General features: G+C 39.1%; 1 protein-coding gene across 2 annotated transcripts in view; it reads left to right on the top strand.

The window, feature by feature from the left end:
* prkd1 (protein kinase D1) overlaps positions 1 to 14,661 on the top strand; it is a 42,899-nt gene that overhangs the window by 22,547 nt on the left and 5,691 nt on the right. For both annotated transcript variants that reach the window (XM_031847680.1, XM_031847679.1), the window contains exons 11-20: positions 222 to 389; positions 1,146 to 1,257; positions 3,488 to 3,540; positions 5,466 to 5,538; positions 5,935 to 6,041; positions 6,572 to 6,733; positions 7,044 to 7,142; positions 9,705 to 9,865; positions 10,129 to 10,235; positions 14,011 to 14,096. In XM_031847680.1, the coding sequence (XP_031703540.1) occupies positions 222 to 389; positions 1,146 to 1,257; positions 3,488 to 3,540; positions 5,466 to 5,538; positions 5,935 to 6,041; positions 6,572 to 6,733; positions 7,044 to 7,142; positions 9,705 to 9,865; positions 10,129 to 10,235; positions 14,011 to 14,096 (1,128 nt within the window). The remainder of the gene's footprint in view (positions 1 to 221; positions 390 to 1,145; positions 1,258 to 3,487; positions 3,541 to 5,465; positions 5,539 to 5,934; positions 6,042 to 6,571; positions 6,734 to 7,043; positions 7,143 to 9,704; positions 9,866 to 10,128; positions 10,236 to 14,010; positions 14,097 to 14,661) is intronic.

The following is a 14,661-nucleotide window of genomic DNA, read 5'->3' as shown; positions in this document are numbered from 1 at the left end:
GGGTGGGAAGCTAGTGAGGGATCATGTCCTTTTATTAAAAGCATCACACACTTTACAGTGATGCTTTTGTGTTTGCAGGGATGTATTTCGGGGGAAAATCATAATACTTTTGAAGCTACACATGCACTGTAGTGATACACAAATGCACCGGTAACAAGTTTAAGTAAAGAGTGCAATGATCAACCTTGTTTCTTCATGCTCTGTCCCTCTTCTCTCTGCAGGAAATCCCTCTGTCGGAGATCTTATGTCTGGAACCGGCTCAGACTTTGTCTGTGCTTCCCGATGGAGCCAATCCTCACTGCTTTGAGATCACCACCGCGTCGCTGGTTTACTACATCGGAGAACACCTGCAGAGAGCTGAGTCCTCTGTGAGCAGCAGTAGCATTCTGGTGAATATATGGCGCTCGGCTTATTTTTATGGAGTAAAGCTTTGATGTGTCCAGTGGTTTAGATCTATTTAGATCTTTTACTCAAGTAAAAGTACCAAAAGCATACATAAGTATTCCATTATGAGTAAAAGTCAGTAAAAGTACAGAGGTACTATAATCAATATGTACTTAAAACCTCAAAAATGAAAAATTTGTGTAGTTTACTCCAGTGGTTCCCAACCTAGGGGTCATGCCCCTCCAAAGGGTCCCAGAATAAATCTGATGGCTCGTGAGATTATTATTGGTAAAGGAAAGAAAGAAAAAAGTTCTCAAGTTCTGAATTCTTAATTATTTTATTTTCTATTTTTAGTGATTTATTGGATAAATTGATCTTTTTTTTATTTAAATCAAACCATCTGGTAAATTTGGAGAGTAAAAGTCTCATCAATAACCCATAGATATCTGAGATATTACAACGGTCTGAACTACACTGACCAATTTAACAAATTGTATTCTCTTGGCTAAATATATATACATATATATTTTTATGTAAAATCTTAATCTGAAAGGTAACTAGTAACTACAGCTGCCAGAATATAGTAGAATAAAATGCATGACATTTACCTCTGAGATGTTGCGTAAAGTAGGCTAGAATAAAATGAAAATTAGTATAGTACAAATATCTCAAAATTGTACCTATGCACAGTACTTGAGTAAATGTACTTACTTTACATGACTAATACTTTATACTGACGGTTTTCTATTGGCTGCTTTCAGGTCAGCGGAGTTGGACAGGATGTGGCTCGTATGTGGGAGACGGCCATCCAGCACGCTCTGATGCCGGCCGTCTCTACAGGAATTTCCCACAGCTCTCACCGCAGTGGACACAGTAAGACAGTTTAAAACCTGTACCCATGTTGGTATTAGTAGAAGGATTTGTCTTTAAACTTGGTTATTTAAAACTTTAATATGTGGTATTGGTCAATAGCAAATTGCTTTGACCTACTTTGTGGATCCCACGTCATTTCGATGTCAGAAATGAGTCAGGTCTGAGGCTGAACTTTCAACTAGTTTTGGTCCATGTGTCACACAACTTTATTGTCTCAATTCAAAACTTGTCATTTCAGTTAAAATAAGAATGAGCATGTCTATGGAGTGCCACAAGGCTCAATTCTGGATCCACTACTTTTGTACGTCTTTGTATGGTTCATCATTGGTGAGGATGATGTTAATGATGATCGCTATGCAGACGACACCCAGCTCTATATAGCTAATGGTTATAAAGACTTCAGACCCATTTACTGCCTTAAAAACTGTACCTGCTGTTTGGACATGCTCCTGTGTCTTTTTATACTATAGAACATTAACGATAACAATATCCTATTTCTGTTTGACAACCAACTTTCAGCCTCAGTCAGTAAAAACTTGTGCAGCCAAACTTTGTTCATAGTCACAGAACTTTATTTAACATTGTTCTGAAGATCCTAAATTTTCAAATCAAATCAAGTTTTATTATCCCAGCACAACGTATAGTGAAATTCTATCTCCATGCCTATCTCCATAACAAATTTAACAAATGATTTAACAAATAGATAAAATAAGAAATACAGAAAGAGAATAATAATAACACTTAAACAATGAGAGACTATAATCCGTATGATTTTTAATGTTAGTGTGAGTTTCAAAAACTGAAACTATATAACCAGTACATGCTTGTCTTTTTTAAAAGAATTCAAAAATAAAAAGATTGCAGACATGTACTCAACATAATATTATACAAATGAACTCATAGAAATCAAAACATTGAATTAATTAATTTTATATTATTTGGATGAATAATAATAAAAATATGTTATTCATCTAATACAAACTACATTTATGTGTTTATAAGTTTGAGACTCTTAATATATTCCAGTGAAATTATAACTTTTGTTATTTTTGCATTCATGTATGTAAAATTTACCAATAATCACAATCAATAAATTGACTATGAATTCAATGCTATATTTATGAGTAAGACGTAACAAAACAAAAGCGTTTAAGATGTACAAAATACATACAATTGAATAAAAAGTATACGTTTTTTTTACAGTGCAGGACATGAAAGAAGCCTGAGAGGCTTATTCAGAGTCCTTTCCTATTAAAACAAATAAAACAATGACAATATTACTCATCAAAACCAGAATAAGCAAATGACAAACAAAAAACAAAATCAGAACACAAACAAAAACAACAGAAAATACAAATCTAGAATAAGTAGATATGTACAACCAGCGAAGCCTCTTGCTAAGGTTCAAGATGAAATTGGATAAATCCTTAATTGTGTCCTAAAAGCTGGCCAGGAAGTTTCATAACTAAATCTAATTTATTTTTAATGTGCAACAATATGTCAGATTGAATTTTGGGGAAATGTGTGTTGAAGGGTACATCTTAAATATGTATTTTATTCAATGGATGTGCATCATGATACTGACATTACTGACATTGTGGAATAACCTGATTGTTCCAGCATTTAATCTGATTACAGGAATGCTGCATGTTAAGAGGTTAGAGTCACCACTTTGTCTTCTTACTCACTTTAATAAGAACACAGGATGTTCTGACATTCAGAGAATCTATATAAAATTGGACAAAATGTGAATGTTATTATAACATTAGTATCCCGCCTGTGGAAGGACACATTTGCAGCTCAGGTATTAATGTTCATGGTGAATTCTCCCGCAGACTCTAAGATCCCCTCAGGGCCTCGACACCCACACAAAAACCCATCAGAGATATTTCAGACCTCTGTTGACGTCAAACTGATCATGACTAACACTACACTGTTGGTCTCAGTGCCTTCTCCGACTCTGTGTGTTCACCTGTGGGGAAAATACACTGAAATAATACCGTGTCTCAACCGCCGGAAGGCTACAGGCTTCATATTTAGAACATCTATTATTCAGTAGATATACTTCTTTGAGAAAGTGCACAGCTTAATAACAGAAGGTCTTAAATAACATGTGTGTCTTTTAGAGTTATTAACATCAACGATTATTCGTGTTTTTATTATTTCCCTTAAAGATGCTGATTGTTTCTCTTCAGTTTTAAGTCTGATCATGTTTGTGTCTCATCAACAGAGGAAATTTCCATCAGTATTTCTGTCTCCAACTGCCAGATCCAGGAGAATGTGGTGAGAACACACACACACACACACACACACACACACACACACACACACACACAAAGATGTAGTTGTGTTTATACGCAGGTATACATCATGGGCATCATCATTCAATCAATCAATCAATCAGTCAATCTTTATTTGTAGAGCACCTTTCACAGAGGTTAGTGCAGTTCAAAGTGACCGATGAAAGATGCCATCTTCAAAGCCACCAGACTCCTTTGATAAAAACAGTCATTTTACGTCAGTTGTTGTGTGACTCTAGTGAATCAGAGCTAAACCTTTAAAACAGCAAAGTCACACAATGATGTCGGCCGATGTATCAGTCAGGCTTTAGTGAACAGAGGAGTGACAAAAACAACACATTTTGTTTCCTGGTTAGCTTCAGGTTTTTGGTTCATTAACTTTCTGTCATGAGCTTCAGATGCAAGATGAAGGTCTCCGTCTTCCTCCAACTACAAACTACATCCTGTTTACATCCTCTGATCCCTCTTCATGCATTTGCATTTGAAGACTCGGAGGACGTGTCACCGAGTTGAGCATCAAACGCTCCTGCGCATTAACATCATAAAGATTTTTTTTTCCACACGAGGCTGAAAAATGTCTGCAAACTCTATTCATGCAGATGTAACCGCAGAGAACACGGAGTCCCAATTTCCATGCAGAAAATAGCGCCTCACCTTTTTTTCCCCATCCGTCTTCAAGGTGAGCGCGTCTTCGAGCACCTTCAAATGGAGATTACTGTGATTACTCACTCAGCCAAATGGTTTCCATGGTGACACAGGATGGTAATTAGGCAGCGAGGCTTCGGGGAAAGAGGGGGGGGTTATAATATTGTATTTCTGTCCTCTTTGCTCGAGGTGTGATATTAAGCTGTCAGCTGACGGGGGAGAAAAGAGAGACGTGATTGCAGACAAGGAGAAAATATTTTGCAGTTTTGGTGTCAAAGCTGTGGCAGATCAGTGACGCCGGGTAGTTACACTCAGTGGGCTTCTCTGAACAACTCCACCTGTAGTTACTCTCAGTGGGCTTCTCTGAACAACTCCACCTGTAGTTACTCTCAGTGGGCTTCTCTGAACAACTCCACCTGTAGTTACACTCAGTGGGCTTCTCTGAACAACTCCACCTAGTTACTCTCAGTGGGCTTCTCTGAACAACTCCACCCACTTTCTGTCACACGGCCTCGCCCTCCTCCACTCCAGCTGGAGCAGCTCTCACAGGAAACTTCACAGCTTTTACAACTTTTAAAAAGCTCGGCTCCACTGGTGGAAAGTAACTAAGTACATTTACTCAAGTACTGTTTGAGGGTTTGTATTTCTTCTGCTTTATTAGATCTTACATGAAAACATTGTGCTGTAATTTACAGATTATGAAAGAAAAATATCAAATAAAATGTGATACAAAACATACAAAGCAGTTAATACGCACCAGCTACAATATCAAAGTTATCGTCCATTAATCCATCAGATTATAATCAGACATATTATTGTTCTGCTTGATAACTTTACTTTTGTTACTTTACAGGCAACGATATAGTTTGTCATGCACTAATCAAATTTGAGATTTTGTCCTATTTTTCTTCCATAACTCGTCTTCTTTCAGACTCGTTGAAAGAAAACATTTATTTTGCTACTTTGTCTGTTTACGTCTGTAGATTTCTACTAAATTCACCAAAAGTTCCCACTACATAATGCCTAATTTCTATATTTAAACATAACATTACAGAAAACTTGCAATACAATAAATAATCCTCTTAATGTGAGTAATGAAGTGGTGAAGTTTCATGGCGATATCTATTAGTTAATTTTTTGACCCTATTCACCTGTAGTGTCTTCTAAATGTATGTAATGTAACTAAACACTGAATTTACGCTCGAGCTTCATTTGGAATGATTGATGTGAACTTTTGCTCAGACTTGTTCTTCTGTTTTCCAGGACATCAACTCGGTGTATCAGATCTTTCCAGACGAGGTTCTTGGTTCAGGACAGTTTGGCATCGTCTATGGAGGTAAAACGTGCAAAATAACATCTAAACCTGCAGTAAGATAAAAGATCTAAACAATAAAGTGGAAGTATTTTGAGAAAAAGTCATCAAGTTTAACATGTTAGGATATTTTGACAGTAAAAATCTTAATATTTGGAGAATATAGTTTATTTTGATATTTTTTTCATTTTAAATTTAAATTCTAATATTTTAATTTAAACTCTTGAATTTCTTTTTTCTTACAAAATAAATTGCAAAATTGCAAATACATAAAAATAAAATAAATCAATGCTTGCTTCTCGAGACGCAGCGGTTCGACTCAAAACAAACCGTCCAAACAAACCTTGACTTAGTGAATAAATAATAATAATGATATTTAATAATAATAATAATAATTGATTTTTGTGTGTTTTCATGCAGGTAAACACAGAAAGTCCGGCCGAGACGTCGCCATCAAGATCATCGACAAACTCCGCTTCCCCACCAAACAGGAGAGTCAGCTGCGCAACGAGGTGGCCATCCTGCAGGTACACACACACACTCACACACACACACACACTCACAGTGGAGCCTGTTGGCTGTGAGTGAGACTTCCTGCCGTGAACGACTTCATTACCGTGGCAACACCGTAGGGGTGTGACATCCTGTAATATTCCAGCGCTGCACAACCTGCAGAAGCTGCTGCTGCAAACACACACACACACACACACACACACACACAAAACACTGTCTTTCTAAAATTTACTTCAATTTTGATTATTATTTTATTCAGATATCCAAATATATGATTTAAAGCTGTTGCAACTATTAGGAGTCATCAGAAGAAATGTGTTTATGGCACAGGACTGATAGCATGTTTCCATAAATCATTCAGTGACGCACGACGAAATTCAGTTGTAGCCAATTTATAACACAACAAACACAAGACAAACAAAACAGAAACAGTAGGACATTCCTTTGTTTTCCAATGTTGAGTGAATATATTGTGTCAGAAAATGACAAAAAAGTTAGAATAAAAATATTGATTTCTTCCTCCTCCTCCTCCTCCTCCCTCCAGAGTTTGCACCACCCGGGCGTGGTCAACCTCGACTGCATGTTTGAGACCCCGGAGAGGGTGTTTGTCGTCATGGAGAAGCTCCACGGAGACATGCTGGAGATGATCCTGTCCAGTGAGAAGGGACGACTCCCCGAGAGGATCACCAAGTTCATGGTCACGCAGGTAATGCGGTTTCCACTTCCTCTTCGTCACTTCAAGTGACATTTAAGACGCTTGAATTTAAACTTGTGTGGGATATAAATGAAGGTGGTGATCGTGGCGTTCATCATCTAAAATCAGGAAACTCGTAATAGAGAGAACACCTGGTCACATCTGGACTCCCTGGCTTTTTCTCTAGCGCCACCTTGAGCATGTTTTCTCTGATTGCTTTGACAAAACGTGAATTATTATTAATATTACTACTGCTACTATTGTTATTATTGTTACTACTATTGTTATTCTCATTATTATTATTATTATCTGTCACCATCAGATCCTGGTGGCTCTGCGTCACCTCCACTTCAAGAACATTGTCCACTGTGATCTGAAACCTGAAAACGTGCTGCTGGCTTCTGCAGACGCATTTCCACAGGTACTGTGTGTGTGTGTGTGTGTGTGTGTGTGTGTGTGTGTGTGGATTATATTAACTGAATTTTTTGAGTCTTTTCGATGTAAGTGTCTGTATATTTATTATGATGATATTCACGTTCTGATAAAATCATGCAAAGTTTTGTGTTTGTTTGTTTTCCTTTAAAGCATCACACAGAATACACAACTTCTCAGTGTAATATTTTTGACAGAATTATTATTTTTTTTTTATTGTATGAAAAAAGTCTGACTTGGTGTGTTTCATTTTAACGGTAATGAAGTCGAAACAGTGAAAACATTCTCTGAAATGTTTCGTTTTCCCATGTTGACAAATTAATTCTGGAATATCTTTGTAAATGATGTGATGCATGCTGGGATACGATTCAACCAAGAGCGAAGAATTAGAGATGTGGAACGACGTGTACATGTCGTACATGACAGGAGAGAAAAAAGCAGGCAAGGAAGATGTGGAGCGAGGAATCGGCTGACATTGTGACACAAATTTAAAAGATTCAAAACTCTGAAAAAACACCAACAAGAATGATATAAACTCACAAGTAACAAAACCCTGAAGAAGACAATGGAACTGGGATATTTGAAAAGTTTGCTTTATATTTGCTTGACATTTAAAGTAAAATATGGCTACTGTATATGTTTATGGAATCAGATATTAATCACTACATATTAAGATTAACATAATTAACTTATATTCCATAAATGTTAAGTGAATGCAGTACAGAAACCAGTTTATGTTTAAATTTAAATTAATAATTGTAACAGGATTGTACAGAGGACACAGAAAATAGTGGCAGCTCAGCAATCAGAGGCAGAGTCAGTTCTGCAGGTTTTCAAGGTATTTAATTAAACTCACTTCAAGTAACACAAAACAGAAAACCCTAGCTTAGTCCAGATCTCTGTCAGAAAACTAGAAAATATAAACTATTTCAGCCGGGCCGCTAGCCGACTTACTGGTCTCAACTCTCTCTATCCCTCGAGACCTGAGGGAGGCGCGACCCTGCTCCTCCTGCAGCATGCTCTCCGCATGTTCTCCCTGATCAGCTTCACATTTGTTCATCTCCCTGACGAGATCAGCTCCAGGTGTGTCTCGTCCCACACCTGATCCCAATGCTCTCCTGAGGGAGTGGGTGGAGCCCTCTGGCTGGAATGGAGATTCCTCTAACTACCCTGGACCTCAGCCCTTTACACAAAGTACTTGTTTTTGGTGCTTACATAGGCGTGTATTATGTTCTGTCCCACTCATTATTACTTAAACCAATATTCAAACATAAACAGTCCACCATGCATCTGAATTCAACACTGATTTGTCCGTGGTGTGTAAATCATGCGTAAACACACACACACACATGTGCGTGCATGAACGTCCTGGTTTGGTCACGCAAGAAAAGACCAAACACAAACACACAGATCTATGTCTGTTGTGTCTTCCATCTACTGTAGAGTAGATACACACATTATAAAGCAAAGAGGTGGAACAGGACACCAGACTCAGACAGTCCAATAGCTTTCAGTGCAACTATTAGCAGCTTTCTGCACTCTTCAGTCTCCTCTCCAGGAATCAGTGTCAGACTGTTAGCTGATGGCTGTAATGATGCATCAGGCTGTTGGGCTCACACACTTTGCTTCCTGTGTCTCAGAGCCTGCTACTCCGTATATTACATCAGGAAACAAACAAATACAGACGGAGTAACTGTTAGCGTGGGAGCTAGCTAGCTAGCTGAGTCACAGTGTTGCCAGATTGAACTGGTTTCCACCCAACTGGGCTACTGCTGATTATGTTGGGCTGCTTTTGTCAAAATAATATTGTGAAAACAATCATTTCATCAATCATTGAAGAGTCATTTTATGGTCAAAACACTGATACAAACGTCAGTAAACTTTTTATGTCATCACTCACTCAATTATTGACTCATATATTCTGAATATATAATGAAGAAGAAATAATGACTTACCTCGACATCATCGTCATGGACATTGACACGAGAATTTGTGTATTTGGTTGTTCAACCTTTCCCTGAACCTAACTAAGTAGTTTCCTGTGAAGAAGGTATTCACATAACAAGCGGAAATTGACACATTTGCTGGACTGTTGTTGGAAAATGCTCAAAAAATGAGGAGTAACTTTTTCATAAGATATCATACGAACCGTTGAACGAGGATACGTTGAACTGTCGACTGTCTACCTTTCGTCATTCACAATACCCAACTGACATTTATCGTTTACAGCCAGCAAGTTTTGTTACTTACGCTGAAAACAACGCCCACCCAACTGATCAGGTACTGAATTAAGAATTAGCTAGCTAGCGCACTCCAATGTCCAGACGCCTCACTCCACGCCTCTTTTGAGACTATGTTGGCGGGGGGAAGAACGGACCTTGAGTTCGCAGCTGTAGCAACTTAAACTCAACCAGCACCGGGGATCTGATGCTGCACCGCACAGCTGAGGGGTTTTGCGCTAACTGAATTTGAGTTTTGTCACCAATAAAACAAATCGTCACATCATGCTAAAGGTTTTGTGTAACAGACCTCCGTCCACGTCGTGTTTCAGGTGAAGCTGTGTGACTTCGGCTTCGCTCGGATCATCGGCGAGAAGTCGTTCAGGCGTTCAGTGGTCGGCACGCCGGCGTATCTCGCTCCCGAGGTCCTGAGGAACAAAGGCTACAACCGCTCTCTGGACATGTGGTCGGTGGGGGTCATCATCTACGTCAGGTAGGAGGCTCACCTGATGGATGATATTGTTGTTGTTCTCTTGTTATTTTTCCTTTTTATTTTCTCACCTGGTTTTATCCTCCTCATTTTCTCCTTCCTTTAGTTTTAACTTTTCTCGTGGTCCTCAGCAAAAGTCGACCAGCAAACACTACAACATAAAACATAAAAGCAAACTATTTTATCTAAGTTTAAATCATGGCCATTCCATAAACTGAATTACAGGTTAAATCTGTAATATGATTTCTGTATTTTATGTTCTGCAGTCTGAGTGGGACGTTCCCTTTCAATGAAGATGAAGATATCAACGATCAGATCCAGAATGCTGCCTTCATGTACCCTCCTCATCCCTGGAAGAAAGTTTCCCAGGAAGGTACGTAACACCGAGGACCTTCTTTTTGCTCCTCGTCCAGTCGTGAACAGGAAATCTTGAGTTGTAAACCTGTAAACTTAAAAGTCCTGGATAATCTGGATACTGGGTCATATAAACACCTTCTTCAGGTTCATGATCATCCTCTTCCATGTTTGCAGGTGCTTCATCAACTTAAGTTACATAGTAGTTAGTCAATAAATGCTCAAATACAAAGAAAGTTTGATTTTGGTTTGCAGATTTTCATTTGTTTTGTTGCTCTGGTTTTCTGTAACTTGATGATCAGCTAAAGAAGCTAAATCCATTGCTGTGATGAGTCCTGCAGAGTCCAGGCAGCCAAAAACTAAAATGTGCAAAACACCCGGTGGAAATCGGGGGGCCCAGTACTCAAGTATTTTGCTCTTATATATTGCCTATTGAGTCCTATTGAGTCCTCCACAGACAATTGAGACAAAGTCAATGCATTGACGCGAATGGCTGCAAATGGACGCGAATAGACAAGAAATCGCGCCGGGTGTTGCAACTGAGGCGAATGGCGCGTCGTGAATAATTCAAAATTCTGCTCATTCGCGGATCCGCTTGAGTTCAACTGTGTCACGAAAGCCTATCAGCGTTGAGATTCTCCTGTCATCACTGCATCCTGACGTTGAGAATGAGAATCAGAAATGATTGTAGCTGTAGCTGTTTGCCAACAGCTCTACGCTACCTCGTATTAGTAGAGACACTATGTGTATTAATGTATGTGTATAAACGAGGCTGCCGTATTTACGCCTATATGATGTTATTTTGCGCGTTGATGGAGCTACTACAATGTTAGCAAAGCCGAGCATTGATCGATCCAAACTCCATTAAAAAAAACAAGCATTTTAAAAATGATTTGCTTGACGTCTGGCCGACAGACCTAACAAAGCATGAATTAAGACTTTTTACAAATCGGCATCATTAATGTCCTGCTTTAATCCAGGTTCTCACAAAAGGCACTGGACCACATTTTGGACCACAAGTTTTCTCTCCCACTCACTATTCATACATACTGACTCAATGTTTTGCAGTTTGAATATTTAAAACTCCTGAGCATTAGTTTAAAAAGTAATTTGAGTCACAATTGCAAGTGACGAACTGTCTAATGATTTTAAAGACCCCAACATTTTGCAATTGAGGCTTTCAGGGGGTCTGAAGTGTCAATCAAAAGGTCTCGGACTCCCTGTAGACCCCAATATCAGTGGTTACTCATCCTCTACAGAATGAGGTTCAGGCATGTAAATGAGGATTAGAAGGACCAGGTTTGTCTTGCAAACAGTGTATTCTGAATGGGATTAAAAGCCAGGATACTCGTGAAAACTTACTCAATGTTTTTACTGATGATTCAACGAGTCATACAGTATTTCTGTAAAACGCTGCCGAGGGTCATTTTGTACTGAAACCACATATCAGAACTTCCTCTACCAACAAATATAAATAGTCAGAACATCCCCTATAAAACCACGATCAAAGATGAATGCTTTGTTTCACCTTTCGTATATGACTCAGTGGTTATTTTTGGTGAGTTTATTATTCCTCCCTGCTGCAGTTTAATATCTCCGGCACTTGAAGTCAGTCTCTTTCCTGCTGTGTGACTCATGTTGTTGTCGTCATTGTCTCTAAATGCGTCCGCCGTCTGTGTTGGCTGGAGTCGTCCTGTTGACTACGAGACGGATAAATCAGCCTGACTCACTCGCTGCTTGGCCCGGATGCCCGAAGGGCTCTCAAAGCCCCCCTCCACCTCCTCATACCGCCACAGCGACTTCAAAATAAACCTTGTACAAAGTCATTTTTCTGTCAGGAGTATTAAATGTCAAAGAAGAAAAACTCTTAGTGCGTCAACTAATCTGCATTTTTCAAAGATCACTTTAAGGGAAGACACTTTAATAAATGGATTCTGTAACTCATTTATTGGTCTGCCCACAAACACGATTCAAGTTTTATAATGGTGACACTTGAATAAAGAAGTTATATTGTCATGTTAAACATGAATTGAATATTATGCAACTTCTTTCTCAAAAATATGTTGCATGACGCGGTTGAACAGTGAATTATATAGCTAGTCAATGCTTTTAATCGTATCCATTAACACTTCAAATGTTGTTTAGGAGAAGAAGAAAGTAAGAGTTAGTAATCTGCTGAATGTCTTTGAGGCTTTTATCTTGTAGAACATTTCTTTAATAGATAGTTATAGTTATAATAATAGTTATTTAGTTTAGTACATGGACAACAAAACGCTGTTCAATGGTTCAACCAGACTGACAACTGAAAGCGACAAACATCCCCCGATATCTGATGAAAAATTTACTCATTTTCCGTGCGTTTTCCTACAAAAGTCCAGCAACACGTGTCCCTTTAAGCTTTTTACATGACTACAGTCTTTTCAAAACAAAATTCCGTCTCCACAGGAAACAACTGTGTTTAGGCAGCTGTAACTACGACGTTAGGTTTAGGAAAACGTTAACTTCTCGTTTCACATGAGGAACGAACAGAGATCTCCAGCCTTTTCGTATTATATCATACGACCCGCTGCATGAGGAGGAGTTGGAAGCGTAGACTATATAAGAAGTGGACTTATTGATATGTGGAGTGTAGCCATCACCATCTTGGTTTTTGCAACCAGTGAACCGGAAGTGACCATGTATGGACTGAGCAGGAGTAACATAGAGACACCGTATACGTCTCTGGTAGAGACCTGTCAATCACTGTGTAGCCCCGCCCTAAAGCATACCCTGCTTTATGGTCTGTTTGAGTCTAAATGGACCATAATTTACTAAATGAACTTGAAAGACTTGAAACTAGAGATTGAGACCATAACCTCATGTTTACAATGTTTACTGAGGTAATAAATCAAGAGAGAAGTAGTCATTTTCTCATAGACTTCTATACAACCAGAGGAGTCGCCCCCTGATGGTCAGTAGAGAGAATGCAGCTTTAACACATGAAGCATCGGCTTTACTTTTCAGAATTTGTCGGAGTTTGTCAGCTGGTTGGAAGATTAGTCAAGGGTTAGCACAACTGGAATATCAGCTGAACACTAAATCGACGTTTGTTTGATCAATTTCATTCAAACTATTTTACATTTAAATAAAACATTTGGTGTCTGATACTGTTTCTATCTCTGTTAGAACAGTCAGTTTCATGTGCAGCATGAGGCATTGAACATCCAATTATGCTCTACTCAAACAAAATTGTCAAGAATAACTTGACACTTGAAAAAATGGGACAAAACTTGAGTAAATCTGTCTGAGAATTGTAGATATGTTTCTCAGAGCTGGTGTTGGATGGACGGACATCGCCATCGTTCGGCCCCACTATTAGAGGAAAACAAAAAGTGTGGATTAACGACGGGGTCATGTGACTCCGCTGAGAAAGAGGAATGTAGGAGGGATTAAAAAAAAGCCTTGAAAAGCAGCGAGAGTGCAGGCAGTTCCTGGAAAGAGAGTGAGACGGACAGATTCGGGGGGGTATTCATGTGCTGCTCCATTCATGTGCATAATGCCAAGCGATGGAGGCCTCTGTAGACCTGAGGGGCCCCGGGGTCCTCGAGCTGTTCAGACTGCTGACCCCTGAAGAAATGTTAACATCATGTTAGCTTTGCTCATTAGCCCCGAGTGGCCCCTCACCACAGGGGGGCTACATCCTCCTCCCCTTCTGCATCCCTCCCTCTGTTGGACACTCGCTTTACCTCAGCATTTCTCGCTCATCTTTTTTTCTTGTTTCCTTGTTTCCTTGTTCTTTCTTTCCTTCTTTCCAGCGATTGATTTGATTAACAACCTGCTGCAAGTAAAGATGAGGAAGAGATACAGTGTGGACAAGACCCTCAGTCACCCCTGGCTACAGGTAACATTTATTCTGCATCATCATTGTTTCTGAATTTATTTAAAAGTTAAATCAGTATGAAAGAGTCGTAAATGTCTCCCACCTTCCTTCAAACAGTCACACTTCACCACCAAAGACTGGACGAGGAAGTTGAGGCTAAATTAAAAGCACTAACCAACTTTTTAACAACTAAAGAGAAGTGTAACTACTAGATTACAGGCTACACATAATGTTAAAGATTACTTTTTTTACTTTTAACAATGAATACCAGACTAAAGTACAAGTTCCTGAGTTAATACAATTCAATTTATTTTGTACAGCCCAAAATCACACATCACAAATTTTCTTCAGAGGGCTTTACAATCTGTACATATATGACATCCTCTGTCCCGGGACCCTCACATAGGTACAGGAACACCCCCCCCCCCCCCCCCCAGCCCTAACTATAAACCTGAACCAGTCCTAACTATAAACCTAAGCCAGCTCTAACTATAAACCTGAGCCAGCTCTAACTATAAACCTGAACCAGCCCTAAATATAAACCTGAACCAGCCCTAATTATAAACCTGAACCAGCCCTAACTATA

Source organism: Anarrhichthys ocellatus, unplaced genomic scaffold (genome assembly GCF_004355925.1).
Source record: "Anarrhichthys ocellatus isolate YVR2014 unplaced genomic scaffold, GSC_Weel_1.0 scaffold7, whole genome shotgun sequence".
Classification (NCBI taxonomy): domain Eukaryota; kingdom Metazoa; phylum Chordata; class Actinopteri; order Perciformes; family Anarhichadidae; genus Anarrhichthys; species Anarrhichthys ocellatus.
This window is presented reverse-complemented; position numbering and strand designations above follow the sequence as displayed.